Source organism: Tasmannia lanceolata, unplaced genomic scaffold (genome assembly GCF_043159265.1).
Source record: "Tasmannia lanceolata isolate RefF3 unplaced genomic scaffold, GAP_Taslan_0.1 ptg000020l, whole genome shotgun sequence".
In the NCBI taxonomy this organism is placed as follows: Eukaryota; Viridiplantae; Streptophyta; class Magnoliopsida; order Canellales; family Winteraceae; genus Tasmannia; species Tasmannia lanceolata.
In genome coordinates, this window is record NW_027518697.1 from 19,671,347 (window position 1) to 19,698,627 (window position 27,281).

The 27,281-nt window shown below is 39.6% G+C and overlaps 1 protein-coding gene across 1 annotated transcript; it reads left to right on the forward strand.

Moving 5' to 3' along the window:
• Positions 1-24,091, forward strand: LOC143855073 (endoglucanase 24-like). Its single transcript, XM_077365236.1, has 6 exons — positions 1-988; positions 2,044-2,327; positions 3,779-4,216; positions 6,551-6,698; positions 7,658-7,824; positions 23,552-24,091. Exons 1-6 carry the CDS (start codon positions 778-780, stop codon positions 23,879-23,881), a joined length of 1,578 nt encoding a protein of 525 aa, XP_077221351.1. The 5' UTR covers positions 1-777; the 3' UTR covers positions 23,882-24,091.
• Positions 24,092-27,281: the final 3,190 nt, after the last annotated feature.

Here is a 27,281-nt window from a genome sequence, read left to right on the forward strand (position 1 = left end):
GATTCGTACCTTTAATATTCTTCCTTTGTCCATTAGTCGAAAAGCGTCTCGCTCGGTCCTGTATAGAGCACAGATCTCTCTCCTCATTAGGGTTTAAGAAACCCTAGAAATTTCTTTACATTTGCAATGCCAGTAGTGTAGGAGCTCTGGAAACCCTAGAAAAATAGAAAAGAGATCGAAACCCTAGAAATCGGCAGAAAACACTCCGATTTAGCTTCTGGAAACTCCATTTCTGTTAAGTTTTGCTGAATGCGTGCGGATTTAGAGAGATCTTAAGCTGTATAAATATCTTGTTTAATTTGAGAAATCTCTTCTATTGCTTCAATTTGGCATGGACTGAAGCCCTAGAATGCAGAGATCTCTTGTTTAATCTGAGAAATATCTTCAATTGCTTCAATTAGGCATGGATCGAAGCTCTAGATTGTGGAAATCTCTAGTTTAATTTGAGAAATCTCTTCATTTGCTTCATTTTGGAATAGATCGAAGCACTAGAATGCAAGAATCACTTGTTTAATTAGAGAAATCTCTTCAACTGCTTCAATTTGGCATGGATCGAAGCTCTAGGATGCAGAAATCTCTAGTTTAATTTGAGAAATCTCTTCAATTGCTTCAATTTAGAATAGATCAATTCCCTAGAATGCAAAAATCACTTGTTTAATTTGAGAAATCTCTTCATTTGCTTCAATTTGGCATGGATCGAACCCCTAGAATGTAGAGATCTCCTCATTTTGTTGGCATTTTTTCTAGAAATTACCGAAAAACCATTTATTTGATAGAATGGAAGCGGTTAAGAAGCAGTCCAATGGCTGGATCTCGTGGATTCTTGTTTTAGGGATGGCAGCGCTCGTTCTAATGGCCGCGGTGATCACTGTTCGGAGTAAATCTCATCATTCTGCGGCGGCTCCTGTTCCTGGACCACCAGGTGCCATCGAGAAGAAATATGGCGATGCTCTGAATCTCGCTCTTCAGTTCTTTGATGTACAGAAATGTACTTTGATTCCGTATCCCTTACGTTTGATATTTTGTTAAAATTTTTCTGCATTTTATATCTGTATGTATTTATCTTCTTTTGGAGTGAGTCTATGATTTCTGTTTGTTCATAAAAAATTATCTTTTCTTTGTCAAGAACTAGTACTTGAAACATGTTTAGAATTATCCGCATTTTAGTTGTTGTTGTATAGATATTCTCTATACCTTTATCAATTGATTCGAGAACTAGTACTAGAGAAATGGCTAAAATTATCTGCATTTCAGGTTTTTTGTTGTTGTATAGGTCTTTTCTATACCTTTCTCAATTGATTCGGAGCTCGTACTTGAAACGTGGCTAAAATTATCTGCATTTTAGTTTTTTTAGGTCTTCTCTATGTGAAACTACCAATTACTCCAAAAGCTTAAGCCGCTGGAGATGGTATTATTTAATCTTTTACACTTTAACACTCCCCCTCACGTGTGCCCATAGATTTAAATTTCGGTTTCGATTTTTTTTTTGCAAATTTCAGCCATTTTGGATGAAATTATTACAATTTCGGTCAAAATGACCTAATTTCGGCCTGAAATTGAACCGAAACCAAAATGTATATGATTTCTGACCCAACCGAATAACTTTGGATTTCGGCCGAAATTTAAAACAATTCGTGTGGCCCCTCTTTTGGGTTGTCCATTACATTTGGATTTTTAATACCAAGGAGTTTTGAACCCATGACCTTTGCTCTGATACCATGTGAAAGTACCAAATTGCTCCAAAAGCTTAAGCCATTGGAGATGGTGTTATTTAATTATCTGCATTTTTGTTTTTTTGTTATATAGATCTTCTCTATACGTTTCTCAATTGATTGCTCGAAATGTGAATGCACATGATCTTTGCCTTTTTTCTAACTATGGTAGATTTTTCTTATTTTTCATATAGTATCTGATATCAATCCCTCTTGGCCTACAGTTAATAATAGAAGATCGTCAAATTGTTAATGTCTTCCCTTTTCATTTTTTATTGCCCCCACAAGGTCTTAACTGAAGTGAATGCTTCTTTTGTTTTGTTTTCTTCAGCGGGGAAATTGGTTGGTAACAAACTATCTTGGAGAAGTGATTCGGCTCTAGATGATGGAAGTGAAAGAAACTTGGATCTTTCTAAAGGAATGTATGATGCGGGAGACCACGTCAAGTTTGGTTTGCCACTGGCTTTCACAGCAACAGTTTTGTCATGGAGCATTCTTGAATATGGAGATCAGATGAAGGCAGCAATGAATCTGAAACCTGCTCTAGACTCGCTTAAATGGATCACGGATTATCTGATAAATGCTCATCCCTCCGATAATGTGCTGTATATTCAGGTAACTCATACCAACTAATCTGATGGCGGCAGTTTAATGATTATGTTTTTCTTAGACTGCAAATAATTCTATGCTCCCTGCAATGCATTGCTGAACTGAGGTATGTTTTCTCTCCGTATTTAGATGCTTGATAGTAGGCTATCTAGCCATATCTGACACTTCTAGTAAATGTGGAAAACCTTACAAAATCTCTTGCATGTCATTTCTCTTTTTCTCTCAATATATAAGGATATGCATACTACAGAAAATCCTACGAAGTTTATTGTTGAGTACCATTCTTCTCCTCTCTTGTCCAAGGTACATCGTTGTCAGCATGGACTGAGTTTAGTGGAGAAGGGAAAAAAAACAAAACCAGAACAGCTTCTATTTCGTATGGGAGTTGTTTATATCAGTGTTTAAAAACGCGGATTTGACGCGGAACGCGGCCAAGAAAAATCCTTGTTGACTCGGCGCGGACGCGGCCAAGAATGCGGTTAACACGGTTGACAAGGTCATAACTCGGGAGAGTCAAAGGAGTTTATTGACTCTATAAGGCAAAACGCGGAACGCGGATGTGGTGAAACGCGGAATGCGGCCGAGGTAAAAAAGAGTCGACTCGGGCGAGTTCCTTGCCGAGTCAAGGAGTTTTTAAACACTGGTTTATATGTTGTACGTTTGAATTTTTGTTACTGCTTGTTGGCAGTCTATTTCAGCTATTATAGCTGTTATTGTTTTCTATCATTTTCACAAGCATTATTAAGTCATTGGTACTACTACCTTTCAAAAAAGAAAAGAAAAGAAGTCATTGGTACTGTTTAATTGAATTCCTGTTTAGATTGCTGAACAAGAGTTGTAAGTGTAGCAACAACATAATCAGGTGGAGGTTATCATCCTTTCTTGGATTATCAGGAATTTTTGCAATTCAATTGATGATAACCACATTTGTTTTTGAGTTATTATCATTTTCTATCTTTAAATGATTGAAAATTTTATTTAAGCAAAAAATTTTGGCTTTCAAAATTTATACATGAAAATGTTCACTCAAGATCACACGCTATCTTTTATCACTGTGAAGGAAAATTGAGTATTTGTTTCAATGAATTACAACCAATGTCGAAGACAATCCTTGCTGCAGAATGGGGTGGGAATGTGAATGCGTACAATTTGGGGTTGCTTAGCTTCAAAATTCCTCTTCACTTTTCTTTTTGGTGTTAATTTATTAGATATTGTCAACACTATAAGGAAACAACTTGAAAAGAATCTTTTCCATTTACTATTTTCCCCTTTTCTTTTTTTTTCCTTGGTCATTTTTTTGTTTGGATTTACCTTTTTTCTTTTAAAATTTTATACAACATGATCACATGTTCCATCCATTTTGTGCCTTTTCCCTTTTGGTTTGTTTCAAATTCGATGATTTTTCTTCAGATATCCTCTGTGTGCGACATTATTGAAGTGGGTTGCTCTATTTGCAGGTGGGCGACCCTGATATCGACCACAAATGTTGGGAAAGGCCTGAAACCATGGCTGAGGAGAGGCCTCTAACACAGGTGAACTCATCTTCTCCGGGAACAGAGGTTGCAGCAGAAACTGCAGCGGCTCTGGCATCAGCTTCTTTGGTGTTCAAGACCATCAACTCCACATACTCGGATTTACTTCTTCAGCATTCACAACAACTATTTTCGTTTGCTGATATCTATAGAGGCTCTTACAGTATCAGCATTCCCCAAGTCCAACTGTACTATAACTCTACCGGATATACAGATGAGCTCCTATGGGCAGCTGCCTGGCTCTACCATGCAACTGGGGACCAGTCATACCTCAGCTATGTCACTGAAAAAAATGGAAAGGCATTTGCTGAGTGGGGAATTCCATCATGGTTTAGTTGGGATAACAAGCTTGCAGGAGCCCAGGTATGAATGAGTTACTTAAATGTGCAATTTTCCCCCTTTCCTAATGTACTATTCATTTATGTTTTGTAATTATATATGGTCTTTCAGTTGTCAGAACTAATAAGTAAAAAGCCCATCCCGCAAGGCTCTTTGTACCCTGACATACAGGTCATGCTTTCAATTTTGACTATCTTTAATATTTATATACCATAAGCTGTATCATTTAATTACAACAAGGAAATGCGGGGAGAAAAGGGGAAACGAGAGCCGGGAAGTGATAAGAAATCACGTTAGAAACACTGTGATTTATTGGGAAGCGTGTTAGAAGCATTTGGAAACAATAGGAAAGTGGTGAGGGGAACACATAGAAATGCTAGGAGAATGCACCTGGAGCGCACGTGGGACATTTAAAATGCATATAGGAAACACATCCAAAACGAAAAGAAAACATAACTCTAATGCATGTATGAAGTGCTTTTAAAGTGTATAAGAAACATTGTGAAGTGCTTGTAAAGCACTGCACGCATATACCAAGTATTCATTAATGGATATCTTTTTACTTTTTTGTTATCTTATTGTAAGAACTCTTCGATGCGCTCGCGCTCGAGATTGTGCTTTCATAATAAGATTACGGCCCTAATCACTAACTTATATACTGACATAAAGAGGGAGGTTTTTATTGTGCTTTCATAATAAGATTACGGCCCTAATCACTAACTTATATACTGACATAAAGTTAATTATAGGACTGCCACTACCGATGAAATACACCATCACGTAAGTATGTATGGACTACATTGAAACCATGCCACTTGTTATTTAGATTCAAAGCTCTCTCTCAAGCTAAACTACGTATCTGAATATGTGCCATTTGTCATATAAATGCAAATGATGCTCACTTGTGAGGCCTTTAGTAAATATGTTTGCTGCTTGGTCTTTGCTTGGGACTAAAATAGGAGCTTTCACACCACTTTCCACTCTTTGACTAAATAGAAATCAATCTGTGTGTTATGTTTTTGGCATGAAACATTATATTTTTTGATCGCCTGATTGCACTTTCATTGATACAGTATGGTTTTGAATGTCCCTTTTAAAGCATTCTTATCTCTTGAGGCAGTTGCCTTAACCAAATCACCTTTGCACTAGTTGAAGCCATGGCTTTATAATTCACGTCTGGACTGTATCTTTCACCAACGTGTTGCTTCTTGCTACTCTATGAAATCAAGCAATCTTTCACTATGACGTAGTACCCTGTAACTGATTCCTAGTGTCAGGATAACATGCCCAATTAGCATTCTTATCTCTTCAGGCAATTGCCTTAACCAATTCACCTTTGCACTAGTTGAAGCCATGGCTTTATAATTCGTTTCTGCACTAGATCTTTCAACAACATGTTGCTTCTTGCTACTCTATGAAATCAAGCAATCTTTCACTATGACATAGTACCCTGTAACTGATCTCCTAGTGTCAGGATAACATGGCCAATTAATGTATGAAAATCTAACTAAGTTTACTTCTTTCTTCTGAACAAGACTATATAACAAACCACAAGCCAAAGTTCTCTTTAGATACCTAATAATTCTTATTGCACCTTCCAAATGTTTGTGGTTCAGATTATGCATAAACTGACACACTTGATTCACTACATAGATGTCTTGGCTTATAAATGTCAGGTACTGAAGTGCACCAACCATTCTCCTATAAATTTAAGGATCTGCCACCTTTTCACCATCTATAATTTTAAACTTCTAATTATAGTCTGTGTGTCTTGCAATAGGCTTGCAATTCGAGATTTGAATTCTAAGAAGATCCATAACATACTTTTTCCGAGTTTGAATCCTTCCTTTCTTTGCCCTACGCAATTCAATATCAAGAAAGTAGTGAAATTCTTCCAAGGCTCCGTCGAATTTTCTTCTATTTCACTTTTCAACCTATCAATTTCTGCACTACTGCTTCCATTAATGATAGATACTATCAATGTAAACTAGGATGAGAATCATAGCCAATTGAGTGTGTCAGTAAAATAGTAAAGTGTCACATATATCCTTTGATTTGAATATATCCTTTGATTTGAATCTCTTGATTTAGCCTATTAAACCAAGCTCTGGGTGCTTGCTTTAACCTATAAAGGTTTTCTTAACCCCACACACATATGCACCATTGTTTGACTCCTCAAATTCTTCTGCTTGTTCCATATGCACTTATTCCTTGAGATATCCATGGATGAATGCATTTTCACATCCGTCTGAGTATCAATGTGCCCTTTTGCTTTTCTTTTTTTGTTGAGACTTGCAAAATTACAAGGAACTTTGAGAGTTGACCATTCTTAATAGTTAGTTTGCTATCTTTGAGCAGGTTCTCTTATCCAGATTATACTTCTTTGGCTCAAAGAAGACATCAAATGCAGAGAATGTTGCACTCCAGAGGTATGCAATAACGGCCAAGGCTGTGGTGTGTGGTCTCCTGCCAGATTCTCCAACAGCAACAACCAGTAGAACGGATGGTAATTTCACTTGCAATTATTTAAATTTATATGTTTTGCCTGCATGCACATTCTTGGTTTCCCTAAGTATCTTTGTGCGCGCGCGCTTAGTATGCATATTTATTCGTGAATGCACATTTCTTGATCGCGAAGGAAATAGCCGGGTAGATCTTTTAGCCAATTCGAGGGTATCTTGCTCAAATTTGTTTGTGTGGCACGAGATACCCCTTTTCTGATCTTTTTTGGTTCTTTGTTTCTTTGTATTGGACATGCTTTCCTTAGCCCTTTTTTTCTGTATTTATCTTCTTTTATTAAAAGAATGCACATTTCTTGATTTCTTTTAACTACTTTTGGGCTTTGTCTACCATTCAAAAAAAAAAAAGGGTTGGGCTTTGTCTTCTTTCTACTCACATTGTCTCCTTGTATATAATGACTAGTGTCTTCTCCTGCTTCGTTTGCTCAACTAAAATCATGGAAATTTCTTTGGCAAATTAGTTGCCTGAAATGCTTCTTAATTATATCAGATATAGTCCTAGTATGATCAAAAGTTCTACGCAAGTCAGCAATTTATTGTCTGCTTGCTATGATGGTCTGCTTGCTATGATGATCATTTAGCATGTTATAATTAAAGTGCTTCAAGAATTTTTCGGAAATTTCTTTTGAATTTCATAACAGATCACAACTCTCCTACAGTTTTGCTACATAGAGAAATAGAATGTTTTTTTCTCTTGATTTAGTCAGAAAAATCAGTTCCATTCTGTGTATCTAAATGAACTGGGCCTGGCCTCAGTGGCCTGTAAAGATAAAAGGTGTGTTTCTAGTAGTTTTATAGTATACAAAATGTCCTAAATGGAAACCTTGAAGGTGAGTTTCTAGCAGTTTTATAGTGTATAAAATGTCCTAAATCGTAACTTTGCAGTTTCAATATCTTATATTTTCTCAGCTGTCAACCTTTCTCACGATTGCCAATTGAAATGCAGGTGGCCTAATATGGATAAGTCAGTGGAATTCCCTGCAGCACCCTGTAGCTTCTGCATTCCTTGCTTTACTTTTCAGCGATTACATGCTCTCGTCCCAGACGCCAACCCTGTCTTGCAATGGAAATTCCTATACACCTGCAGATCTTCGCAAGTTCGCCATATCACAGGTCCATCCTCAATGCACCATGGACATTGCCCAATTTTTATCCTCTCTTCTCATTCTTTAGATCTTAAAATAGTTCTACAGGTTAAACACACCATATTTCCAATATCTTCTTAATTGTAGTCACAAGTATTTGTCTCGGGAATTTCTCAGGAAGGGTTTATCTCGGGACGTTTAAATTATTTTTTTGTTATTTTTGGGTTTTATTTGGAAAAAACTGGAAAAGTAAAATATATAACACATAAAAATTTAAAATTTTAAAACAAAATTAGGGCAACAAATAATATTGTGAATTTATTGCGTTATTTTTGTGATATTTTTTATGTCACAAATATCTCCGAAAATTTCAGAATATCGCAATTTTATTGCGACATTTAGATAAGATGACAAAATCTTGAAATAATCCCGAGATTTTAAAAATATACCTTTATTTTCATTTTAATCATGGGAAAATTGTTAGAAAAATGCAAAGTTTTCATTATATTGTGAAGTAAGGGTAGTCATTTCAAAATTATAAAAAAGGGGCTGTCAGGGTACGAAAATAGGCCTTTAGGACAAATATACCCCTTGGTTTTTCCCACCAATTTTAGAAGCTCGTTTCCCTATGCTATTTCACCTACCACCTTCTCTTTTTCTTTCTTCTTCCCCAACCAACTTCCAACGTGAAAAACAACCATTGTTGGATACCTTGGTAGCTCATCCAACGTGAATAACAGCCATAGTCTTTTGGAAAAAAAACACCATTACTTGTTTCTTCTTGGTTGATAAACATAGCTCCAAGTATGGCCATTCTCCTCTACTTGAATAGGGTTTACATATTCTTTTCATGTTTTCATGATTTCTTGGGTTTTCATGTTTTTCAAGTTATTTGTGCGTTGTTTTCATGTTTTCATGGTCTAGCAGCCTATTTGTTTGGATATTACCATGTTTATCTTGACCTCTCTCTCTCTCTCTTTAACTCTCTCTCTCTCTCTCTGTCTCTGTGTATAGAGAGAAGCCTGATTGGATTCGTATGTATACATGGACTCTTGGAACCAATAGTTAGGCTTCGGAACCACAATTTAGTGGTTCCTCGGAGGTTAAATAGTGGTTTCATTACTGTAAATTATGGTTCTCAAGTGGTTGGTATATTGTAATACTACTTTATTGGTTGAGAAAGGGATCATGACTGTATCATTAGTGTTTGGAACATATTGGAACCATTACGTAGGCATTGGAACCACAATTTAGTGGTTTCGAGAGGTTACATAGTGGTTCCAAGACTCAAAATTGTAGTTCCAAGAGTCGAACTAGTGTTTGGTATATTATTACAGTATTTTAGTAGTTTTAAAAGTCATCATAGACGTATCATTGGTGTTTAAAACCTATTGGAACCATTACTTAGGCCTTGGAAACACAATTTAGTGGTTCGAAGACATTTTTTACCGCTGAACATGTAGTTCCGTAGTGGTTCCGGGGTATAAAATGTGGTTCCGTAGTGGTTCTGAGGTATAAAATGTGGTTCCCTAGTGGTTCTGGGGTATAAAATGTGGTTCCTTACTGATTCAGGGGTATAAAATGTTGTTCCGTAGTGGTTCCAGAGTATAAAATGTGGTTCCCTAGTGGTTCCGGGGTAGAAAATGTGGTTCCGTAGTGGTTCTGAGGTATAAAATGTGGTTCCCTAGTGGTTCCGGGGTATAAACTGTAGAAAATATGGTTCCGTAGTGGTTCCAGGGTAGAAAATGTGGTTCCCTAGTGGTTCCGGGCTATAAAATGTGGTTCCCTAGTGGTTCCGAGGTATAAATGGTGGTTCCGTAGTGGTTCCGGGGTAGAAAATGTGGTTCCGTAGTGGTTCTGAGGTATAAAATGTGGTTCCCTAGTGGTTCCGGGGTATATAATGTAGAAAATGTGGTTCCGTAGTGGTTCCAGGGTAGAAAATGTGGTTCCCTAGTGGTTCCGGGCTATAAAAGGTGGTTCCCTAGTGGTTCCGAGGTATAAAATGTGGTTCCTTAGTGGTTCCGGGGTATAAAATGTGGTTCGATAGTGGTTCCGAGGTATAAAATGTGGTTCCCTAGTGGTTCTGTGGCAGAAAATGTGGTTCCCTAGTGGTTCCGGGGTGAAAAATGTGGTTCCCTAATGGTTTCGAGCTATAAAATGTGGTTTCGTAATGGTTCCGCGGTAGAAAATGTAGTTCCGTAGTGGTTTCTGCTTATAAAATGTGGTTCCCTAGTGGTTCTGGGCTAGAAAATATGGTTCCCTAGTGGTTCCGAGGTATAAAATGTGGTTCCCTAGTGGTTCTGGGGTATAAAATGTGGTTCCCTAGTGGTTCCGTGGCAGAAAATGTGGTTCCCTAGAGGTTCCGGGGTGAAAAATGTGGTTCCCTAATGGTTTCGAGCTATAAAATGTGGTTCCATAATGGTTCCGCGGTAGAAAATGTGGTTCCGTAGTGGTTTCGGCTTATAAAATGTGGTTCCCTAGTGGTTCCGGGCTAAAAAATATGGTTCCGTAGTGGTTCCGAGGTATAAAATGTGGTTCCCTAGTGGTTCTGGGGTATAAAATGTGGTTCCGTAGTGGTTCCGGGGTATAAAATGTGTTTCCCTAGTGGTTTCGACTTATAAAATGTGGTTCCGTAGTGGTTCTGGGGTAGAAAATATGGTTCCCTAGTGGTTCCGAGGTATAAAATGTGGTTCCCTAGTGGTTCCGGAGTATAAAATGTGGTTTCCTAGTGGTTCCGAGGTATAGAATGTTGTTCCCGAGTGGTTCCGGTGTATAGAATGTGGTTCCGTAGTGGTTCCGAGGTATAAAATGTGGTTCCCTAATTGTTCCGGAGTATATTGTTCCCTAGTGGTTCCGGGCTAGAAAATATGGTTCCCTAGTGCTTCTGAGGTATAAAATGTGGTTCCCTAGTGGTTCTGGGGTATAAAATGTGGTTCCATAGTGGTTCCGTGGTATAGAATGTTGTTCCCGAGTGGTTCCGGTGTATAGAATGTGGTTCCGTAGTGGTTCCGATGTATAAAATGTGGTTCCCTAATGGTTCTGGAGTATAAAATTTTATTCCGTAGTGGTTCCGTGGTAGAAAATGTGGTTCCCTAGTGGTTCCGATGTCAAAATTGTTGTTCCCTAATGGTTCCGAGATATAAAATGTGGTTCCCTAATGGTTCGTTGGTAGAAAATGTGGTTCCGTAGTGGTTTGGACTTCTTAAATGTGGTTCCCTAGTGGTTCCGGGATAAAAAATGTGGTTCCGTAGCGGTTTTGAGATATCAAATGTGGTTCCCTAATGGTGCGGTGTTGAAAATGTGGTTCCGTAGTAGTTCGGGGTGGAAATTGTGGTTCCGGGGAGAAAATTGTGGTTCCCTAATGGTTTCGAGCTATTAAATGTGGTTCCGTAATGGTTCCGCGGTAGAAAATGTGGTTCCGTAGTGGTTTCGACTTATAAAATGTGGTTCCAAAAGTGTAATAGTTATGTGTTGGTCCAAAAGTGATCATAAGTGTACTAATAATGGTTCTTATCGAAATAGGGTGTGCAAAAATGGTGGAAAAAGGGCTTCTTTTATGTTACACGTTGATGGGTACTTGAAGGATGAAGTATCATTCCAATATATTGGCGGGACAAAAATGTGTTTAACTGTGAATCGCCATATAAAATTTTTGGAATTTCAGTCTCTAATTCACCAAAGGATTGGGACCACAGGAATCAGCGTGTCATTATCTATAAAATGTCGATATGTCTGGTCGATATGTCATGGATCCATATCAAATCGTGTTATACGACATTCGAAATGATGATGAGCTAGGTATGGTGATGATGGTTTTTGAGAATACACTCTTTAATTCTATCAGCCTGTACATAACTAAAGAGTACAGAGTTGGAGAAATTATATCTGCACCCAATATAAATGAACATTATGAAGCTTCTACTCCAATCGAACCTGCTTTGAGTCCCAAAAATAATTCCGTTCGTGCAGTGTCAGCAACACCTATTCCAGCTGAAGCTCCCAGCAAATGAATACGACATGGCGAAGGACATACCAACAATAGGTACCATAGATATAAATTCCGTTCCGTTCCGGCCGGAACGGACCGGAATGGGCATATTTTCCGTTCCGGCCGGAATTCCGGTCCATTCCGGTCGGAATGGCCAGAATTCACTGTTCCGGCCGGAAATACGGAAAAATTCAAAATAAATAAAAAAAATTCAAAAAAATTACAAAAATGCCATTAAGGCCGTTGGGGAGTGTATTTTACAGATTTGCCCTCGTTTTATGACCGTTTTATAGTTGTTGGGAGGGCATTTTTCGTCTTTTTCCAAAAAAATTCAAAAAAAATAAAAAATAAAATCCAAAAAATTACATAAATTCATTTATGGCTGTTGGGGAGTGTATTTTACACATTTGCCCTCATTTTGTGACCGTTTTGTAGTTGTTAGGAGGGCATTTTTCGTCTTTTTGTTATTAAACTTTGGTTTTTAAGTAATAAATATGTCTTTTAGTTCATTTAAGTGTTTCTTATATTTTTCTAACAATTTCTAATTTTTTAGGATTTTTTTCATATTGTTAACTATTTTTTTCAACCGGAACGGAAAGTTTCGACCGGAACGCTGAACGAAACGGCCGGAACACTGGAACGTTCCGTTCCAGTAGCCAAAACGGAACGGCGACCGGAACGGAATTTATAACTAAGATAGGTACTATCCGTGTATGAAATTGTGATTCCATTGATGGATTTATCATTCCATTATTGTTAGTCTAATGTTGATCGAGTTGGCAGATATTCAGTACAGTTGGATGAAGATTATGAGGATCCAATTTTTAATGAGACAGAGGAAGATACAACTGAACATAAGACCACTTTCATGTAATAAATTATAGAAATTATATTTAGTTGGGAGGTTATATTTTTGTCTCATTGAATTTCATTCTAACCTAGTCCTTACCATACAGGCACGATGCACGGTTCAGTAGGAATTTTCATAGTGATATGCATGTTAATGATGCCATTTGCGAGGATGGTAATGAGGACTTTGATGAGGACGATAACAGCCAAGGTGTAGAGCAGGATGGTGTAGATGATCAGGATAGTGTACATAACATTATCAGAGACCAGGATGGTGTACATAACATTATCGGCGACCCGTTCGGTAATACGTATACAAGGGAGCCGATGAAAGTAGATGAAATGGTTGTGGATGAATTAAATGTGGGGAGAATAGGACTTGAGGAGTTGAAGGTGGGGGGAATATTCCCGAATTTAAAAGTATTTAAGAACAAAGTTAGAGAGTATGCAATTGATAGGCGTTTTGTATTCGTCCCAGTAGACTCAAAACCTACAAAGTATGCTGTTAGATGCAAGAATGGAAGTTGTCCTTTCAGAATCAGTGGGACAAATTACCTGGATTGTGTTAGGGTGAACAGGTTTGTGCCAGAGCATACATGCTCAAGTACGAGGACTGGTAATGATCATCCCCTTGTCACAGCATCTTGGGCAGCTGAAACCTGCCTAGGGTTATTTCCCCGTCCAGGAGACATGACACCTAGTTTGATAAGAGCATACGTCAAGGATAAGTGGAGTATAACCTTAAGCTATACGAAGGCTTTCAATGCGAAGGTCATTATACACGAAATTATGTGTGGAAATGCAGAGGCTTCTTACCGCATCCTTCCTGCATATGCTCAGGAGATGGAGAGATGTAATCCTGGCACCATTATACGTGTATACCGAACCCGGCAGCTATGGGGTAGTGGAGATGACACATTTGGTCGTTTATTTTGGTCATTCGGCCCCAGCATCTGTGCGTTCAGTCCAACAGTTAGACTCCTGATACTAATTGATGGGACACATTTGCGAGGGAAATATAAAGGAATCTTATTGGCTGCGACAACTCTAGATGGTGATGGTGGATTATTTCCGTTAGCTTTTGCTGTGGTTGAGAACGAGAACTTTGACAGTTGGCTATGGTTTCTTCTTTTACTCCCCCAGAGGGTGATGCCAGTAGACAAAAACAACAATGAATTTACGATTTCCTCCGATCGGATGAAGGGTCTGGTTAGAGCTGTTGCTGAAGCATTACCGGGATCATACCATAGCTACTGTATTCGTCACCTCAATGCTAATCTGTTGAAGACCTTTAAGAGTCAAAAACTTTGTAAACTATTTTCGAGAGCGGCATATGCCTTAAGGGAGAGTGACCATAAGGAGGCGATGGAACTCATAAAAGCAAAGAATGAAAAAGCAGAGAAATGGATATCTGAGATTCCTAAAGAAAATTGGGCTAATGTACATTTTAAAGGGGCCAGGTGGAATGTGCTCACCACTAATGCAGCAGAGTGCTTCAACAACGTATTGAAGGGCGCAAGGGAGTTGCCGATTGCTGCTCTAGTCGATCACACTAGATGGAAAGTACAAGACTTCTTCCACTTTCGACGGAAAGTTGGGGCTACATGGAAAACACATTTAACTCATAGAGCAGAAAAGTGGTTGGACAGATCATGTTCGTTTGACAGTAAGTTTCTACCCCGCACGTGTAGTTGGAATGAATATGAAGTGCTCTCATCCACTCATACGGATAGTGTGGATTTAGAGAAGAAAACATGTACGTATGGTCTTTTCCAAACGATGGGATTGCCGTGTGGGCATGCCATAGCAGCTATGAGATTAAATCAGCTTGACCGATATAAGTACTGCCGGGATTGGTTTTTGGCTTCAACATATCGGAGTACGTATGAGGAGGTGATTCATCCAACTTTAGATCGAACACAATGGCCCGAGCCATCCTATGATTTACTAGTACTATTGCCACCGCGAGTAAGACGACAGCCCGGACGACCCAAAAATGTACGAATAGAGAGAGGGCTGCAATTTGGACAACATCATAACTGCAAATCATGTGGGGAACCTGGACATAACAAAAGAACGTGTAAAAATCCTCCCATCGTAAATCGTCAGTTAAATATGACTCCCATCGGTCCATCCGCACCTACACAGAACATGTATGTTTCATTATTACGCACTCGATATGATTTTCATATTAAACCCATCATTTTATTGATTGTAGCAACTTTCTCTTGTAGGTCCGGAGTGTCCTTCGCACCTCCTTTCTTTACTTAGGGATGGAGTTGTTGGTTTTTCTGTACAAAGTGGCAATGATTTTGGAAACCTTGTTACTACACATGATACTTACTCACACGAAAATTGTAAAAATTAAACGTTGTTGTACCCACTAGTTGCCCGGAATTGTACATTTTTTGGAACCACAATTTTGGAACAACTGGTTGAACAATTTTGTTTGGAACCACAATTTTAATTGCTATTGGATACACCCTGTTCATATTGGAACAACTGTTTGAACACTTTTGTTTCGTTATTGCCATGTTTATCTTCACCTCTCTCTCTCTCTCTGTGTGTGTGTATAGAGTTGGTCTCCAATCTGGGTTTATTAGGGAGTCCGAAAAAACCTTCGGAAGTCTTATCCGGAAGTCCGACGATTAATTCGGACTCCCGAATTAATGCGAGTAGAATTGGCATCCAATCTGGGCATCATCGGGAATCCGAAAGGCGATTCGGACTCCCGCTTCGGCATTCCGAAGGTTCATTCGGACTCCCGATGGATGGGCAGTAGGAACCGAAAACTAATGGTAGTCCATCGGGGGTCCGAAGTAAGATTCGGAATCCCGACTCGGGCGTCCGACGCTTCCTTCGGACTCCCGACCCGAGCGTCCGAAGGGTCATTCGGACTCCCGATGGATGGACAGCAATTTTGGGTTCCAACTGGCCATCTATCGGGAGTCCGAATGAATCTTCGGACGTCCTAATCGGGCGTCCGAAGGGTCATTCGGACTCCCGAAGGATGTCCAGTAGTTTTGGGTTCCCCCCTGCGGATCATTCGGGAGTCCGAATGAATCCTTTGGAATTCCGATTTGGGAGTCCGAATATTCATTTGGACTCCCGAAGGATGCCCAGTAGTTTTGGGTTCCAACTGGCCATCCTTCGGGAGTCCGAATGAATCTTCGGACTTCCGAATCGGAATTCCGAAGGTTCAATCGAACTCCCGAAGGATGTCCTGTGGTTTTGGGTTCCCCCCTGGGGATCATTCGGGAGTCCGAATGAAACCTTCGGAATTCCGATTCGGGATTCATTCGGACTCCTGAAGGATGCCCAGTAGTTTTGGGTTCTTCCTTGTCAATATTCGGGGGTTCCCCTATGGGCATCATTCGGGAGTCGGAATGAGAAGTTCAGAAATCCGTTTCGGAACTCCGAAGATTCAATTGGCGGCTCGGGGGTACACCATATGATTCGACTGTGATTTTAAGCCTATTGCATAGAAGGTCAGAATGAGGAGGCTATTTAGGTGTTTCTCAATTACCAACTCCTGGTAAACAATTCATTTGTTTCCCCACAAAATGTCTTCTTGTTAATACTGTGTAAAATGTGTTATATAATGTTGGTTATATATAAATTTTCCAGCCATTTTCATTACATTACTCACAAATTAAACCTGCAGACATCGATATGCATCACTATGTATCAAGCACAAAATAAGCACAAAATAACTGAAACGACAATTACATTACAAATCATGCCTACGAAGCAAAACAACAACTACATTACAAAGTTACAACATCACTTCCTCCTAAAAGTTAAATGGATACTTTCCCATACACCCCATTTAACATTTCAGAAAATAGAGAAGTTCGCATAGCCGTAATATCTTTCTGGGTGAAATCCAAACTAGCGTCACGGCTGAGGTATTCCATCTCTTTCAAAACGAACAGCCCACAATCGTGGCTGCAAAACATGAAGAATATGCAACAATAAGAATTAATCGTTTACGGAGGTTTCCCTAACTCAAGTAATTGGAAGTTACATCACCCGTTATTTTGTATGGGCCGAACAACGACTTCATCAATGGGGAATGTACTTATATCAATGTCTTTCACCCTTTTGAACCATTGAACAAGGTAATCAACCTACAATCAATAATTTAGTACGTTATGCCAGTAGTCAGCACAAATTAATATTTGGCTTACGAAACAAGTTTAGGGTAGTACTCACAAGGGGTTGCACCCTTCTAGGATCCGTGCGAGCGACTAGAGAGTCGTAAAGAGCGAAGGTACACTGACCCATATCCAAGAGTGGAAGAACCCAATGAACCAAATCTATGTTGATTGGAATGAGTACTTTTCTTAGCTCTTTAAGTGAGATATTCTCTAGACGCTTTACGAATCGGGAACATGCTTCGGGATTTTCACATTTATCGGTTATTATAAGTTGCTGCAACCACGAAAACAAATGTTAGAATTGCCGGCAGCTTCAAATACAGAAATCATTACTTGTAATGTAAGTCACTTTAATCTCACAGCTAGATGGGTAGTAAGGCAAATGCATGCTCCCTTTTGTTCTTTTCGAAAACATTCGTCCCGCAAGTTCAAGTAGTCGGTATATACATTAACGATCTACAAAACAGACCATTGGTCAACGAGAAGGAACTTAATAAGAAATGTGCGCTCACTCTTTACGTTACTCAATGAACCATATTTAACAAATAACATAAAATCTTACCGGAGATGATAACCACCCTCTACGATCGCTTAGTAGAAGTAAGTCTTCTTTACACATGTAGTACCCATCACTTTGAATGACTTTGTCACTGCAAATCCAGTAAAAAGTCATCTCCCTCTATGGACCTTAGCTCAGATCATTCTACTGAAACAACCTATCTATGAATTTAATCGGACAAGATAGAGTTCCAAAAAATGAAACGGTCTTTCCAACACAATATAAGTTATAAGGAATTTACCAAGGTTGTAGCGCTGCCAATGCATCCACCTTGGTCGCTGCAGGCCCGGTGACTTTGGCAAGAGCATCCTTGAATTTCCGCTGGCCTATGTAATATGATGATCTTCATTTGTTTGCTTCTTCTTTGTTCGAGCATCTTTCTTTTTATCCTTCACTACCTTCTCCTCCTCACCCGATAACTGTACACCTTTCTTCTTCAATGAATCTGTCCCTTTCAACTGACTTTTTAGCTCCCTCACTTCACGTTCAAGTTTCACTATCCTCTCCAACAAAGAACTATGAGATGCGGATTCCTCTACTTCTTTCAGAAGTTCCTCTCTTACTTTCATCCCTCTCCTTCTTCGTTCTCTCCCCTTACATGCCACATTTGGCCCGATCGCATCCCCCACTGTAGGCACAATTGCCCCAATCGAATCTCCCACTGAATCCTCTACAACACCAACAACGTCGTCCTCAACTTGGGCGAGCAGTAGGGCTTCCTCTCTCGCCATAGTTTGAACCATCAGAACCACCTGAAATAAATGTCATATTTTTTTATTACAAATACGAATGTAAGAAAACAACACGCAAGACATACATACAACGACCAATTAACATTAATCTCTCACCTCTGTTGGTTTTACCATCCCATCACCAACACGGTAAATCAACTTTCTATGCTTCGTCTTCTTGGTATCCTCACCGATCCACTTAAATAGACGTGGATAAGCATCAGGGTAATCAGGTACCCAGATCGTGGTATGCTCAAATAGCCATACCTGAAATCACGCAACATTATTTACGCACTCCTATAATTTAGAAACAAGTAACTATAAGGCATGAATGGAAAATTACCTGTAAAATGATAGAGCAACCCAATAGATGCCCCTTCCCACCAAGTGCAGCATGTGAATTTAAGGACAGGACCAAGAATTCATGAACGAGATAAGCCCACGCAACATCTCCTATAGTCCCCAAATCAATATAAGGGAACAGGCAAGAACATGCCTTGTGATCCCTCTGTGCGAACAAGACAGTACTGCAGAATAACAAGATCATATGTTTCATTGTCGACTTTATCGACTCTTCTTCATTTGAATCCATTTCCGCATGAATAACATTTACGACCTCTTCGAAGGTGGCTGTTGGAAGCCCAAACCTCCAACCATCCACCATTGTGATGCTATCCCAATCTAGTTGCACCATCTCCCCTCTCATAGTTAAGCCTAATATTTTCGCTACATCACTAACTAGAAAAGGAACTACAATGCTCCCCAATCTAAATGCTTTCCGCTTCGGATCCCACTTTCTCACCAATGTCGTCAAAATCCTCTTGCGCAACTCGACATCCTCGAGGTTCTTGTATAGCAGCAAATCTCTGAATGGGGTGTCATTTATCAAATTCTTATGCGCATCATGTAACCGAAACGTTTTTAAGGACTCCTGGAAGCGGAAAGGACAGCATCTAGGTAAGACATATTTGGCCTGCAAAAAAAGCTATTAAGAAACAGTTGAGGTAGAAACTTAAGGAGATGCAAATGGAAATGGAGAAGTTAATTACCATGACGAAGCCGCAACGAAGGAAATGAGAACCTTTGTATCCTTAAGTTAAACACAATCTGTAGAAAGCAGCGACAACCACTTGAAACACAGTGTTAGTCCCATGCATAGGTAAAGAGAATCAAAATTATCCATAAAGGCCTCACAAATATCCCCAACTCACTTTAGAGTTGTACCATTCATTGGATTAGTAGGACCATTGCTATTCATAACAACCATGAAAACATACCATCCATCGAAGACAGAGAAATAGAACAACCATAATAACATATCATCCATCCATCCGTCCATAATAACATATCAAACCCAAATATAACATACCATCCATCCATCCATAATATCAACCATAGTAACATATCACTTCATAACAACCATAATAACATACCATCCATATACATGCCAGAAACACTAAACCAAAAAGTAAATAACTGCATAGGGATCATGTACAGCTCTCATCGGCAGCAATAACCTAATGATCTGGGGGCAGCAGGCGGCGAACCAACTCGCTGAGTGAAGAAACCTGCTCAGTGAGGGAGGTGAATGGCGTCCCATACTCCTGCCGGAGGGTGTAGACCTTGGTGCGTAGGGCGCTCACAGCCTGCTGTGTCGTGACATGGTCCTCATGATGAGATGCAAGGAGCTGAGAAAGCGCAGTAAACTTCTTGTCAAAGTACTGACGATGTGCAACGAGCTCCTCTGCCGATACACGCTGAGCCTGCAGACGAGGTGGTGGAGCGGGCCTCTGCTCATCAAGTCGCATTGCCTTTATAGTTGTACGATTCATTGGATTAGAAGGACGAACACGTTCTTCGCTACCTTGGATCAGTTTCTCATGTTGGAAGATACATGTCAGAAGCATCCCAAATGGTAGACTAGCTAAGGCCTTTGTCCTCGTGTCCTCCATGAAGCTAAGTATGATATAGCCAAGGTGAAGGGGCTGGCCCTTTAGAAGTCGATACATAATAAACGCCTCAAAAGGCCGGACCATGTCACTATTACCTCCGCGAGGCGTGATATTGCTGATCAGAATCTTGTGTAGGACTTTGCACCTACGGCTAAGGGAATTGTAGGACACGTTGGTTGACCCGTCATTAGGTGGGGGTCTGCAACCAAGGTCCCCATAAGCAGTGACAGGATCAACCATATAACGATCAAAGGCATCCATGGTACCGGGCCAGAAGAAAATTTCGTCGCCTGTGGTGGGAAGAGAGGCGACTTCACAAAACTTCTCCATGGTCATGCGAAAGGTTTTATTATTGACTGTGGAGTGGAAGAACTTATAATCTTCGTCGACTCTATAACAAGGTTTTAAATCTCGGTTTCAGTTTCGGTTTCGGTACGAAATTTCGGACGAAATCTTGTAAAAATTTCACCGAAATTTCGGAAATTTCCGAAACGTTTCACCGAAATTTTGTACTTCACCGAAATTTCCGAAATTTCCGAAACGTTTCGGCGAAGTTTGGTACTTTTCCGACTCACTGTGAATTTCGTTTCGTTTTTCACCGAAACCGAAATATTTCGGCCGAAACGAAACCTTTCGGCCGAAATTTAAAACCATGCTCTATAATTGGCATAGAATTGTTTGACAAGAGTCGGGTATGAATCGCAGTGTACTTCGAGAAAATTGACCCATCCAAAGGCCACAAAAAGGGATCGAACATCATAGGCGGCAAGATCTTCAAAGACGATTATCCTACCTCGCAATATGCCCTTCCTTTCTATACGACGGACGGAGGATGCCGCCTTTACGGAGCCGACCTCGACATCCTCCTCTCCTTCGCCCATATATTCGGCTTCCTTGGAGGGAGGTGTGGGAGGGGAGGGCTCACGGACAGCCTTCCCATTCCGTTTGCGGCTGGAAGAGCCTTCAGGCACAGTGCCAGTCTTCTTCGCGTTCTTCGTGCGCGGCATGATCTCTATATGGGGTTTTGGCTTAGGTCTTTAGGGGGTTGCAAATACGAAAAAGGGAACCACTTCCACTTCTTCTCTGCAGAAACTAGGGCAAGATACTTGAACGACAAGAAACTTCAAACACACTATTATTCCATTCACAAAACTACGATGCAGTATAACACACTTCAAACCACATTTAATTACTATTAGACACATGGAACACTATATAGATACTTGAATTTAAAAACATTTACAGACTTCAAACAAAACCACTCTTTACAGACTCCAAACCACTTCAAACCACTGTCACAGGATCCTCGGAACCACTAAAACAACATTTGGAATCACATATTACGAAATTGGAATTAGTATTTACCGCAGAGAGGATCCATTCATACCATTGAAACCACTCAAAACCATTGAAACCCCAAGTGAAAGCCTTCAATGCATTGAATGAAACCCTTTCACACCGAAAATGAAAAATGCTGAAATACCAAGTCAAATGAAACCCTTTGGAACAACAATTTCGACAGTTGGAACCACATATTAGACTGTTGGAACAGATTACTAATTAGAGGATCCAGGGAACCTTAAATTACACAGTTGGAACCAATATTACTAGATAGAGGATCCATCGAATACTGCTTCCAACTTTCTAATATTTGGTTCCATGGATCCAACTTCCATGGAATACTGGTTCCAATTTTCTAAGCCCTAAATGAAACCCTTTCAAACCCTAACAAACCAATGCAACCATTGAAACCCTAAATGAATCCTTCAAACCATTAAATCCATTAAAACCCTATATGAAACACTAAATGAAACCATAAATGCAACCATAAACCATTGAAACCTTTTGAAACCTTAAATGAAACCCTATGAACTAGAGTGAAATCCAACATCAAATATGCCGAAACCATTGAAAACCTAAATGAAACCTTTTGAAACCATTGAAACCCATTGAAATCCTAACTGAAATCCCTTAAACCATTGTAACCATTGAAACCCTAAATGAAAGAATTGAAACCCCAACTAAAACCCTAACTGAAACCGTTGAAAACTATTGAAATCCTAAATAAACCCTAAATTAAACCCTAAACCATTGAAATACTTTGAAACCCTAAATGAAAATAATGAAACCCTACATGAAACCCTTTCAATCCCAAAATGCTGTTTCAAACCCTAAATAAAACTATTGAAACCCTAAGAGAAACCTTTGAAACCATTCAAACCATTGAAAACCAAACCCTAAATTAACCCATTCAAACCACTGAAACCATTGAAACCCTAAATTAAAGCATTGAAAAACCCTACATCAAACGCTAAACCATTCAAACCCATTGAAACCCTAAATGAGATCATGGAAACCATTTAAAGCCCTAAATGAAACCCTTTCAAACCAAAAATCAAAGCCCAATCATTGAAAACCTATAAACCCTATATCAAAATATTTTGTTTCTAACAATTAATGGTTCCAGCCCATTGAAACCCTAAAAATTCGAAAATCATCCAAATGAAACCCCTTCGAAAGCATTTCAAAGCCTTAAAAAATACATACTAATGCAAATCCGTTTCCCACACTAGTCAAGAGGCATTTAAAAGAGGTTCAGAGAGCAACAGACATTGTTGGAAGTGTGTAAGATCCAACCCCTCAAGAAAAAAACCCAAAATAAACAAAACCCTAGATGAAATCTTTGAAAATTACCTTCGTATAGGGGATGAAACTGATTTCTGGCGAGAGGGGGTGGTTTCCGCCGACTAGGTCGTGCTTCCGGCTAGTAGAACGGGCTTCGGGAGCGACGTACGAGGTCGACGGCGAGATGAAACCCTCGTTTGGGAAGAGAGAATGGTAGAAGTGAGAAACGGTGAAAAATAATGGGTGTCGTGCTTCCGGCGAGTACAACGGGCTTCGGGAGCGACGTGCGAGACGAGGTCGACGGCTAGTTTCTCCGGCAAGATGAAACTCTCGTTTGGGAAGAGAGAATGGTAGAAGTGAGAGACGGTGAAAATTAATGGGTTAAAAGTAAAAAGTAAAAGTAAAAACTAAAGAGGGGTATTTTCGTCAATTTCAATGTCTGACCGTACCTGACAACCCTTCTTTTACAATTTCTCTAACTCTACCCTTACTTCACAATATAATGAAAACTTTGCATTTTTCTAACAATTTTTCCTTTAATCATTTACTGTGAAAAATATTGCGATATTTTTTATTTTTCTTAAAACAAATATTTTTAAATAATTTATTCTTATTGTTTTTTCTCGATATAAACCTCAAAAAATAAAAAACACATATCCCAAGGTTTTCCTTTGCCGAGAAATTTTCAAGATTGATATTTGTGACTTAGATAGTTTTACAATAAAAATAAACTATGAAGACTTCTCGATGATTTTTCAAAATGTCAGGAAAATATTGGGGTTTTATCGTTTATCAAAAAATTGCAATATTTTAAAAAATGTCAGAGCTATTTGTGACTATGTTCTTACTTCTTCATCCAATGACCCATTCCAACCTTGCTACTCTCTCTAGGCTGATTACGTGTTGGGCGAGAATCCAATGGAGATGAGCTACCTTGTGGGATATGGGAAGAAGTACCCACTTTATGTACACCACAGGGGAGCTTCAATTCCCGCAGACGCAAACACTGGTTGTGATGGATTCAAGTGGCTGAATTCAACTGCACCCAATCCTAATGTTGCTATTGGAGCACTCGTGGGCGGCCCCTTCCTAAACGAGACTTATATAGACAGCCGAAACAATTCCATGCAGGGCGAGCCCACCACTTACAACAGTGCAGTTATTGTGGGCCTCCTCTCCGGCTTGGTCACCACCTCCTCTGTAGTTCAGTCATTCTCCTAAAGTAAATGTATATAGCCTTGTACATAATCCTTTTATTGCTCCGGCATTGTATTTATTATGTACAAAAATATTTTGCCCATCTTAGTGGCTCGGGCGTGCTTACGGTTGCAATGTAGGTGGCAGTTGTGCAATATTTGCCTTAAATCATCCACATTTCTCTTTATATTGTCATTGATTATTTATTTTGTATAATCTGCTGCTGCTGCTGGAGATCTTTTATCGGGGTGAAATATTTTGTCATTCGTTTTCTTTCCATGGAAAATTTTTACTGGAATTTTTTCTGAATGGATTTTTTGCACCTCGTGCATATGGTTGCGGCCCATCATTTTACAGCACAAAGTTTTGATTAGGTGGGCCCACTATCTCCACCCAAACCATGTATAGGCTAGGGGTTCACCATTTTACACCTCATTTTTTTATGGGATGGAGCCCACCATTTTGCACCCTATGTTTTGATGGGGGTGGGGCCCACCGATTTATACCCATGCATACCAGGGATGGAGCCCACCATTTTACAACTGTTTTGATGGGGTGAGCCAACATCTCCACTGAAATTATGTATAGGGTAGGGCCCACCATTTTGCACCTTATATTTTGATGGCGTGGGGCCCACCGATTTATACCCATGCATAGCAGGGGTGGAGCCCACCATTTTACGACTGTTTTGATCGGGGTGAGCCAACATCTTCACTGGAATTATGTATAGGGTAGGGCCACCATTTTATATCTTATTTTTATATGCACTGGTGTTGCGGCATGTGGGTCCCACCATCTCTAGCCAAACTCATGCATATGGTTTGGCCTACCATCTTGCACCTCGAGTTTTTATAGCGTGGGGCCTACCATTTTTTCACCCATGCATGTCATGGGCCAAGCACGCTAGTATAAGCCTAGTGTGGAATTTCAAAATTATGAGAAGTCAATATTCCTTATATTTCAAAGATGAACAACCGGAGCGGGCAATGCGCAAAGATGATGAAAAGACGGCATGTAATTTGAAGTTATTGTAAAATAGAACAGATAGTTTAATAAAAGGGAAAAATACATTACACCCTCTCTAGTTTCTCACATTCAACTCTAACCCCGGCTTTCAAAACGTGACAAGTACACCCCTGAGGTTTATTTTAACGTGACAGGGTAGACGGCAAGGCGGAAATGACCAAAATGCCCTCATCTTCCCCAACTGAAAATTATGGTTTTCATATATGAAAACCATAATTAGGGTTTGATTCGAACTCATGTTTATTTATCAACATAAACCCTAGATTTAGGAGTTTTATTTGTCTTTATTCACATCATTATCATGATTTGCACAAAAAACTAATATTTTAGGTTTTTTTTTTCTGTTTTTTATCAATATTTTTTCTTGAAATGTGGGTTTGATGTAGCCATTGGGTTGGGTTCCATTGTCTGTGGTGGAGGCGGAGGAGGTGGTGACGGCGGTCGTGGCCAAGGTGCGATGGCGGCTGTGGGAAGTAGTGTAACCCTAATCTATTTGCAAATGGCTTAAAACTAGTGACTGAGAGTATTTTTGTCCTCAAAATCTTAACCCAAGTTAGTTTCAGTCTTTCCGTTAGGTTAAACTGACGGACCATTGACGGAGGGGGTCTAACTTATACAAATTGAAACCTCTGCGGGTGTACTTGTCACATTTTGAAAGTTAGGGTTAGAGTTGAATGTGTCAGAAACTAGAGGGAGTGTAAATGTATTTTTCCCTTGGTAAAAAATGCAACATACTCTGTCTGTATTTTGCAAAACACGAAACACAGATTCCACAAAATGGCAGGCATTATGGCTCTTTTTGGTTGCAGGTATTTACCTTGTAGAGTATCAACAGGGAGGACACAAGCATTGGATCTACCAAGAGTACCTCGTAGAATAGTGACTGTCATTACTGATATAGACAGAGAGAGGCATCATTTTTTTTTTATGAGTAAAGAGAGAGGCATCATTTCTAAGAAATCCAAGCAAAAAACCAATGAAGGAAGCATGAAAGGCCCTTGAAAAATAGGAAAAAAAAGGAAAAATTTAAAGTAGCGTAATTTTTTGTTGTAATGTTACTCCATGCTTTCTCGGCCCGCGCCCTCTAAGTGTCTCCCCCTCCCTCTTTCTCAACTCATCTTTCCTAATTGGGTCCACCCAATGTTCCATGCAATATTTTTTTCACATCCCTGAGTGATATAATAAAGGGTATACATCATCACTTGAAAAGGGGTCTTTATTGCTCTGAAACTTACAATTTACAAAGCAAACAAAAAAAAGTACAATAATCTTCTCAACAATGCCTCCAATGATTCGATTGATTCTATTCGATGGGTCTAATGGATCAACATATAATTGTTTGGTGCATTCGATACCCGTGAAAAATCCATATAGATTGGAATTTTCTTCGATGTTTTTGAACCGGAGAGCTCTGCCCAACTGACGTAGATCCGGAATGCTTCACAGATTTTGTTATGCCTACTCAAAGATGCAATGCTAAGCATATTTTGTAATGGGGAATTGCTAGCGTCCATCGCAAAAGGGTTTTTGCGGCTGGTCAATCGCACATCAAACCAGCCACCTCGTTAATGAAGACAACAGTATATTTTGTAATGGGGAATTGCTAGCGTCCATTGCAAAAGGGTTTTCGTGGCTGATCTATCGCACATCAGGCCAGCGACCTCGTTAATGAAGACAACATCACGAAAACCCTTTGCGATGGAGCTTAGCAAATCCCATCCCTTAGTAATGTTGGTCACAAAATTGATGGCATGAACGGATTTACAAAATTCACTCATATGTTGAAGACTCATTTTGTAGAGATTTTATACGGTCTACGCCCTTATAGTCCCGTATTTTTCAAAAAGTACTGTAGGACACATCATAGGATGATCCAAACCGTCCATGTGATGGGCCATAATGTAAATAGGTTGTGCCCAAAAATCATTTCTAAAGGGTCTTCTAATCTATAGAAGTTTCCATAATATGCAATTCCTCTATAGATCACTTTGTTGGGATTACCCTTTAGAAATGTTTCTGGGGCACAACCTATTTAAGTTGTGGCCCATCACATGGACGGTTTGGATGATCCTATGATGTGGTCCGTAGTCCGTACAATACTTTTTGAAAAATATGGGACAATAAGGGCTTACACCATTTAAAAACTCCATTTTCTAAATTGTTAAACTAGATGTTTTTTCACAAATAAAGCAAGGGAAATGATATCACCGCTACCGTATTTTGATGATCGCACTCCTCACATTATTACAAAGTACGGTATGGCCCGCACCATAGGATGATCCAAAACGTCCATTTGATGGGCCACAACCTAAATAGGTTGTGCCTCAAAAATCATTTCCATAGGTTGATCCTAACCCTCGGATCTATAGAGGGTCCGGATCAACCCTCTATTATTCAG